This window comes from Carassius auratus, chromosome 45 (assembly GCF_003368295.1).
Source record: "Carassius auratus strain Wakin chromosome 45, ASM336829v1, whole genome shotgun sequence".
NCBI lineage: Eukaryota > Metazoa > Chordata > Actinopteri > Cypriniformes > Cyprinidae > Carassius > Carassius auratus.
The window spans coordinates 12,431,937-12,441,718 of NC_039287.1; the positions used below are offsets into that span (position 1 = coordinate 12,431,937).

General features: G+C 37.0%; 1 protein-coding gene across 1 annotated transcript; it reads right to left on the reverse strand.

Moving 5' to 3' along the window:
• Positions 1–2,416: 2,416 nt before the first annotated feature.
• Positions 2,417–5,772, reverse strand: LOC113063294 (transcription factor Sox-7-like). Its single transcript, XM_026233575.1, has 2 exons — positions 5,285–5,772; positions 2,417–4,055 (listed from the first exon to the last, which is right to left on the reverse strand). The coding sequence occupies exons 1-2, from the start codon at positions 5,727–5,729 to the stop codon at positions 3,103–3,105; spliced, it is 1,398 nt and encodes a 465-aa protein (XP_026089360.1). The 5' UTR covers positions 5,730–5,772; the 3' UTR covers positions 2,417–3,102.
• Between the last annotated feature and the right edge of the window lie 4,010 nt (positions 5,773–9,782).

Here is a 9,782-nt window from a genome sequence, read left to right on the forward strand (position 1 = left end):
AACTAAATGCAACATCACTGATTTAGCTGAAAGAATAATCAAACACACATCAAAACTCTCCTTATTTCTTAATTTATTTAGGTTAATGTGTCTGTGAAATATAATTAAAATAGTGGATACTATTTTGCAATATATTCCAGAAGGAATCTCTGAAGGCAAAATTACATCGTTGAAAAGAATCAAGTGCTCACCTAAATGGTCCGCAGTTTTGCATTACGAATGAATCAGTTCATTATCATCAGGTTTTTCTGATATGCAGTGTGTTGAAATATAATTCATTCTAGTGGCTCAGTTCGCTCTAAATGCTTTCCTCTGTGTAGTGGTAGAAAGTCGAGTCATTTTAGACAAGTTTTCGGGTGATTCATTTAATCACTCAATAAGAATCAAATGATTTTCTAATTCCTGGGGCATGGAGTAATTTATGTAAATAAAAGTGTGTTTTTTTGCATTTAATATAAATTTGCCTGTTCAAGATTGATTTTGTGACCCCTAATTGAGATATAGTAATTTATTATTGCAGGATACTATTTTGTATATTTTTTTATACAAATCGTAAAAAAAGTCTAAATTTGGCTCAAAAATGTCTGTCAGTCTGTCTACTAATATGCCTACATCAATGTGTAACTGAATATTTAATTGATTGAATACATATTACATATAATCTCTGTTGTTTAAACCAAGCACACAATGATTAGGCCAATTTTTTAATGTATGGAATCATATTGATTTTAATGTGTGTGTGTTTTTACCATGACACACAATGCCCTTCCCCAAGGCCAGTGGAGAAGGTTATATTGGGTCCACTTACTCTGAACCTAGAGGTGTCTGGGTCACAAGCCCCAATTCAAGCCTCGGCCTGGGGCTGGTGGCCCCAATCAACCCCTCTCTCCTAAACCTTAAACATTTAATCACACTGTTAATAACAGCCTCACTTGTGAAAAGAAATGGAGGCACATGATAAATGTCCTTTGAATGAAACATTTCATAAAAATGAATACAACGCCATCACATCAATTAGCATGAGCTACTAGCACTCTTTGGAGCCAGCAACAGAGACCGATTGGAGAAAAGCTGTGCTGAGCCCGGTGTGTGGCCAAACCAGACGAGGGTCAAATCGAAGTCCTAAAAAAATCACGGTGTGAGATATTTATCAACGAGAGCCATGTTTCCTCCCTGCTAAAATGAACAGCAGTTCCCTTTCCCTCGCCATGGGCTCTTTTAATGCGGGGACCGGCGGGGCCAAACATCCTGACGGAGAGAGGCTTTACTCTTATCAGGCAGGAAACACTGCTTCTCCGCCACATCCTCTTTACAAGAAACACGACTCAACCGTTCCCAAAAAACGCAGGAAGACCAAGCCAGACTCCAGGATTTGTCAAACGCCACCACCGCCTCCCTCTTTCCCCCACTTCAGATTCCTTTATCAGAAAAAGAAGGAATTTGAAAAGAGAGGGAGAGAGAGACAGAGAGAGAGAAATAAAAACGATGAACGTGTAAAACGTGGACGAGGTGTATTTATTTTATTTCGCAGAGATTATGAAAGTCTGCATCAGCAAGATAGGACAGGCAGCAGAGGGGGGCGAAGGTAGGGTAGGAGGGGTGTTCCAGCGATCTGCTTAAGACACACACCCAGAACAAGACGAGGGGAAACAAAAGGCCTGTGGAGATGGAGGCGGGGAGAAAAACAGCAGAGCCTGTTTTACACTAATCCTCTGATCCGCAGAGGAGTGAAACTGAGTGCATAATGGGTGTTGCTGATAGCAAACTAGGAACTTAGGGTGGATGCCGCCAGTTTCCAACACTATGGTTATGGCGACGCACAATAATAAAAAATGTAGAGGTCAGCTTCTTGAAAGGACCTCAAACGGTAGCATTCAGTATTAAAATATATGTATGCAAAAAAGCTCCACAAATAGTGGAACATTAAATAAACATTCAGTTAAATATTTTTAAGAAATAACTGTGGATGAAAAGAACATTTACTAATATCCTGTAAAGAAGATTATATACTATAAGTTTATAAAAACAAAACAAAAAAATATTTAACTTACATAAAGCAATTATATACTCACGAGTAATAATAATGATGATAATAATTCAAATGAAAAAGAACTGAATAATTATAACGAAGCTGAAAATAAACCTTTAACTTCCAATTAAAGCAGTTTATACTTTCTACTACTACTAAAAGCGACCAAAAAGTCTCGATCTACCAGACATTACAAAATCAAGAGGTCACCTGTATTTATTTTTTGTTTTTATTAAGTGGCGTCCAATTCAGATGGGGCCTCAGAACATTCACTTTTAATATATCACCAAAATGAAGAGCATCTGCAATTTTTTTTTCTTAAGTCCAGACCTACAGACATAAACCATTGTGCTGTACTTAAATGGCGATAAACAATGCAACTTTATCATGAAATCGGCCAAACAGAATGGCGATCAACAAACACCAATATTGATACAGTAATTCACTTGTTATTGACATCAGTGTGGATATCAAAAGTGAGAATGCTAAATGTATAAAACTCGAAATGTAATTTCAGTTAAATTAATATGGCAAACCTAAATTGACATACAATAGTATTCATTATTATTATTATTCTTTTAATTGTTTATGAGTATACAAATACATTTTTTTGAAATGAAGGTAAAGGGAAATGAAAGGGAAGAATTTCCTTCAAAATTAAGTCCTATAAAGGAAGAGACCAGCCTCACTTAAATAAATCTTGAGGTAAAACAACTGAGGTTCAAAAAAAAAAAAATCAATTGAATATATCTGGACTGAAAAAAAGCAATACAATAAGCTGTAATGCAAAGCAATTCGATATATAAATAAGCTTTATAGCATATGTACATGCTTTTGTGGCAAGATATGAGAGCATTTTCTATGTTTGTCCATTTTTTCTTTTACTTCCGTTCTTCTTTTGGAAACAAAGATGGGAATGAACTTCATTTTTTTTTTATCTATGCATCCCTGAGGTGTTCTTTGACTTCCTGTAGCTTCTCTTTTCCGCGGCCTTCCTTTCACCTGTCAGTCACATTGCTGACCCTTGTCGAGCCCACAGTCTCTGTCTGTGTCAACTGTCTCTGTTTTGGTGTTTATGAAATGCTGTAGTTGTTGTAATAGGCTGCCGTGGCATCGGCCAATACGGAGATGAGACTGGTTTCAGTAGTGCTGCTGGAGCAAACAGAAGCTGGCGTTACCTGGATGTGTCCCGTGACTGTCATCCCACCGTGTTCGGGGTGATAACTAGTAGAATTTAGGTACTGGTCGAACTCATCTCGGTCTACTTCACCCAGCAATTCAGCCTGGCTCAGCTGATCCAGACCCTCCATGTGCCCCTGCTCTGGAGGGGGCGAGAGCTGGCCCAGGTGCCCCTGATGCCCATGATGGATCGGAACTTGCGGGAATGAAGGACTGTAATAGGACAATGGAGGAGATGTGATAAGGGTCGCCCCACTTCCCTGATGGGACATTGGGATGTGGCCCAAATGTGAGCTCCCACAGTGTAAAGGTACATGCTGGGAGTAATCGGGATGGTAGGGGTGTGGACTGCTCATGTGCACCGGGGTGGGACGCCTGTCATCTGGGCAAGAGGTGGAAGACGAGCAGGAGCTGGTGGAGACTGAGCTGGAGGGCGAGTAGTAGGACTGGTGTTCGTGATCCACGGCGTCCAGAGGCGACATCTCAGGTGGCGTGGGCAAGCCGTATGGGTACGTATCGAAGCTGCTGTTGGAACTGGCGGGATCTCTGAAGACCCTGACGCCGGGTAAAGCTGCGCTGGGAGAACTGAAGCTGACACTGCCACTCACAGCGCTCTCGTCGTCTTTATCGAGGGGGTGACAGCAGCCTCGGGGGGAGTTTTGGTCGGGGCCGAGGGTGGTCAGGAGGAAACCAGGGTCCACGCGTTTACAGATGCGCTTCAGTTGCTTCTTCCTACGGGGACGGTATTTATAATTGGGGTAGTCCTGCATGTGTTGCACCCTCAGCCGCTCCGCTTCCTCCACATATGGCCTCTTCTGCGGTGGAGTTAAAGCTTTCCATGACTTTCCTGTTGGAGGGGAAAAAACAGGAGCATTCAACTTAATACTGTATTTTTAAAGGAACAGTTTGAAGTTTTTGAGATTGCCCAGTTAGTTATTCCATTTACAAGCACCAACACAAAATCATTAACTGCTTTATTAGTTTTAAAAATAGTTCGTTTGTATGCTTATATTGTGTGCAGCAAACAAAGTTAAATTAAATGTCTTCATAACTATTTTTTTTTTATATATTTCAACATAAATAATAAAAATAAATATTCATCAGCTAGTAAAATTGCGTATAATGTCAGTTATAAAAATATAGATATTTTTGCACCATAGTTTTTTTTTATCTTTTAAAAGGTACATATCTTTTAAAATGTATTTGTAGCTTGGCATTCATTTTATAATGTTTGAAATATAATATTGGCAGTAATTATACTGAGTTTATCATTTTCAGCTTTTAGGAATACTTGAATAAATTAATAAATAAAAATCCTATAAATGCCAATAACTGTTAAAACAGGTCTGCAAATTTATCACAACTGAAATAATGTATAACAGTATTAAAAACTAATTAAAAATTACTAACATACAATAAAAATTAACAAAATAAAAACAACTTCTTAATTCATTATCCCATGAAGTTTTACCCTTTTCTTTCAGTTATTTCTTATACAAACCCAAAGATCCGACTAATTTCAAATTAATGAATTTGAAATTATTTCTATTATTTATTTTATATTATTATTGTTTACATATTTTTAGATTTTATATGATCTCATTTCTATATAGTATTTATGATTGTAATAAAGTCTCCCACGTGTTACATGATAATATGCGCTCTTGATCTAAATAAAAAATAAATACAATTTATATCACACTGTGATTTATTTCAGTTTAGTTTCAGTTCAGGTTCGTCTCGAACAGATTCAGGTTCTCTGTGTGCTTTACGCTTTACATTTCTCAAGCTTACAAAATTACTTATATCTTTTAATTTTTGTATAATTAGTTTAGTAAATATTAAACATCCCACTTTCTGAAATCGATGCATGAAAACAAAACACAACTGATTCAAAACTGAATTTCGATGAAGCCTCACAAGCCTCACAGTGATATTAATAACAATCTCCTACTATAGTAATAATAATAATAATAATAATAATAATAATAATAATAATAATAGTCTAATAAAAATAATAAATAGGAGCTGTTAATAATAATGATTATTACACAAATAGTATTAATGATGTCTCACCCAGCATCTTGCTCAGCTCCGCGTTGTGGAGATCGGGGTTCTGCACTGCGAGTCTCTTGCGCTCATCTTTGGCCCACACCATAAAGGCGTTCATGGGTCTCCTGATGCGCGGCTCCGACACCTTGTCCGCGGGAGCTCTGTGGGAGGTGTGTCCGTCAGGTACGTCCGCATTTCCCGCAGAGCACTCAAAGCTCTCCGGCCAGGACGAATACGCGCTTATCAGAGCAGCCATGTGCGCTCTCAAAACTTCAGCTTCCCTTCGTCTCAAACTTTGTTTCTCGGGCGCGGGTGTGACCAAGAGTTTTTCTTTCGTTGTTGAATTTCGTAAAAGTTCACTCAGAGATGACTTTGACTGAGCAGCTGGTGGCTGAAGAGCAGTGTGAGAGAGATGAGTGGATGGTGCTCGACTCCCTCTGAAGCTGTGATTCACTGTTTCCTCCGGCATTGGGAAGCGCTTTATATGAGACGAGCAGCTTCCAGCGCAGGCCCACGGGAGGATCTCAGCTCCTCCTTGACTGAAACCTGAGACCAGCGACAGAAAAATCACAGGAGACTAAAATATTTCAACAGCTTTACTACCAAATCACGTCATTAGCTCTTGGTTGGGTTTGTTTTCATCACATTATTTTGACGGAGAGACAGACATGGTTTTCAGTCAGTGTAGCAGACATTTCCTATATGACAAGTCTTTAATAAACAATTAATAGAATTACATTTTTATTAAAACCTAATATATAAGCTATATATATATGCACACATTTTACAAGAGTTTGGTTGGATATACTAAAACAGATTCTCAACTGTTATTTTAGCACCTCAAGTTTAGCAAAACATTTTCTCCTTATCAGGTTCTTGAGTTTTTTGGGGTTTTTTTTTTGTGATTTTGGAAATTAAAAAAGGTCTTGATGACACATTACAAATTCATAAGATCAGAGTATTAGTTTCTGGATTCATCAAACCACTAGTCCATATAGGTTTTTCTATAGACCTATGAGGAAAGGTTCTTCAGTTGTATAATAAAAAATTAAATAAACGTTCCAAAACATTTTTTTTTTTAATGTCTGTTGATAAATGCATTCTGTGACATCCGAATGTTTGTCGTCTTGATTCACTATGATATTATCATGACATTCAATTATTAAAAGTTCTCACTATGAGTTCAACTTCTCAATTTTTGAATGTCAAAACGAAAACGAACCCCTTCAGCCGAAGCTGTTATAAAAATACAGGAAGCTATTTAAAAAAAGGTATTTAAAAAAAAAAAAAAGTTATTTAACCAAGGCACAAGAGGCCATTTTGTGTGTCACTGGCTGAAGGCTGTTGTTGCATGGCACAACATGCAACAAAAAATAGCAATCAGAACCAGAACTGGGATTATCCATTTTATGAATTTTGATTTAAAATATTGAGGCCTGTAATAAATGATGATGCCAGACTGAAAAGAGTTTGAGTGGGGTTAGTTGGAATACGGATATAAAAATTAATAATTAATTAATGTTGGGGATGGTTTGTAAAGAGGTGCAACATAAATTTAGTCATGTTTAAAAAAAAAAAGACTTATTCTGTCAAGAATGTTTTACCTGAGCACTTGACTTCACTAAGAGCGAATTAAAGCTTTTGTTCCAGTAGAGACATCCAAGAAGGAAAAGTGTGGTAACAAACACCAGTTTGCTTGTAAGGCAACAAAACACTTCTTCATAAAATTATTTGTAATTAATTGTGCATAACATTTTAAATAGCAACTGTGTTGAAATGTTGCTTTAAATGGAATGATGTATTTAGATAGCAGATAGCAGATATTAAGATTTAGATTGGGCCGCTTGTATGTGTCCAACTTTCAGCAGAATTAATGACAGATTATACATTCTCATTATTCATTTTCGCTTGAGGAAACATTGAACTTCCATTATGAAACAAGACTTTTCCCTGTACAGCATCTACATGACTTACTCATCAAAACCAGTTGTTCTGCACAATGATTCACATGTCAGACTGTTCAGATCCACTTCAGGTGCTCCCTACCGACTTGTTTTGGTGTTTAGGTTGAACTCCTCTGTTGTCCCGATTAGATGGAGGAGTTCCTGTTTACAGCTTTATCTGTGAGCTGCAGCAAATACAGGAAGAATTCAGAAGAATCCAGTGATCTACTCATGAGAATCTGAACCGAGAAACTGGTCTCATTATTGATTTCAATGAATATTAAAAGTATCACGTTGACTGACCTTTGAATTTCTTGTAAGATGTCGGAGAGTTCAGAGGAATGGCAGGTTCATGGAACAGGCAGAGGATGAGCACCATTAAAATGAGGGAGTCATTCAATGAAGCAACAGGAAGAGGAGCTTGATGCCCTGGATTGCAAAAACATTACGATAGAAAATTTGACACTTCCTGCTCTCCTCATTATACCTGCGTATGTTGGGGTGTGACAAGCTGGACGTGTGAACTGTTTACTCATTTGTGCCCTTCACTAGATAAACATATTTCTGGTTCTGCATTTTGTGGCGTGATTTCCTGTTTCACCTGATTAACGTTGGGGAAATGCAGACATACCTGCTGCTTCTCAGTAGGTGTTTGCTTCAACGCAGATAAACTTGGCATCATCTCTGTTGAAGCAAACACCTAGTGAGAAGTTTTTAGAGAAACTCTACATAATTATCGTCACATGACCAAACATTTATAAAGGGCCCATGATGCACAGCTGCCTGGTTATTATGTCAATGCAAAATTATGTTTAAATATATATGTACTTTTTAATGTATTTGGAAAGTGTATTATTGTGATATATTATTACAATTTAAAATAACTGTTTTCTATTTTATTATGTTTTTAAATGTAATTTATTCCTGTGATGGCAAAGCGGAAATTTCAGCAGCCATTACTCCAGTTCTCAGTGTCACATCATCCTTTTTTAATGATGTTAATAGACCATGAATTCTTACTTTCAGCAATGAATCATTAAATGAAACATGTTTAAATGGTAGTGAAGTAAAGTGTATCAGATACTCTAAACAGGGTAAGGTGTGTCATTCGATTTTGAAAATTATTGAATGTTGAAAATTATTCACTACATTACAATTAGAATTATTTCCTGATAAGCTTCTGAACATGACACATTTATGTATTACATTATTTGAAATGTAAATGCAGTTTGACCTTGATGATGACATTTTCTGATATATGTAATGTGTATGTTTTCCGTTTATGGGAAATACTTTAGTGGATTCATTTAACTGAAATATTCATGGCTGTTACCTACACATTTAAATTTAGATCAAATACAATATTATCTGTTAACAATGGACAAGATCACATATCATAACAAATGCTCTGCCAGAAAACATTTGAAAATGACTGACAGTAACAGCCTATTCTGATGTAATTACCATTTCAAGATTTGGAGTTAAATTGTTTTTTTCACATTTAGTGCTTACTGAACTTTTTTTGTCCCATCTAAAATACAAGAAACATCTGAAAACACTCTTACTTCATACAAAACGTCTAAATTAGATAATATAATAAAATATCATTAAATATAGTAAATCACATTTAAAATAAAAATGATAAATCTGACCATGCCTATGTCACTGGACCACTTTGTTTTAATATATTTCAAATATATCCATCCTTAGAGAACAACATGAGCAAAATGTGATACATCTAGCATCTTCCCCCACTCCCCCATACGCATTCAAAGCTTTAACAAAATAATCTGCCTTTTATTTATTTATTTATTTTCTCTAAGAAACAATCTTCTCATTCCTCCCCTTTTGACAAGCACCTTAAAGGATTGTGGACATGGACCGTGGGAATAGGTAGGATGTAGCTCCATTATTTAATCATCACAAACGGGTTTGACGATGCCTTCAGATTAACCTCAGATGCAGATGCCATTTATAGCGGCCGTCATGACACATAAACAAACGAAGCCGTCGCTGTATGGCAGATTCCACAATTATTGTTCTGATTAACATAAGCTGTCCGTTTCCCTTTCCCTCTTTTTGCTCCATACGCCCACTCAGACTCCAAACACGATTATCTTGTCGGGGTTTCTGCTGTCCTCTCAAAACGGTGTATTCTTGAAACAGTTACTCTATGAGTGTCTATTTAATAAATTCATGACAGATGCCCACAAAGTTGAATGAAGTGCACGTGAAGGTCAGTAACATTGGATTTGATTAATCTAGTAAAACAGGACCTCCTTTGGTATTGCAGATTTCAAGAGGATCAATATTGACCGTGTGACAAGGTCATTAGGATTTTAAACAAAAGCATCGTATTTGCTGCCAGTTACTCTACATCAGCTCATATACTTAACATACACTGGATAAGCTGGGCCCAATGCACAACATTACCATTACGAAAAGACCTCAAAGCTACACATTAGCGTGACAAAGAAAAGCAGGGTCACGCAGAGCGGTGTGCTATTAATCATACACTTACAAACAAGCCAAATGTGTTTGTTTAGCGTCATCATTAAGGATACGTGCAAAATAGGTGA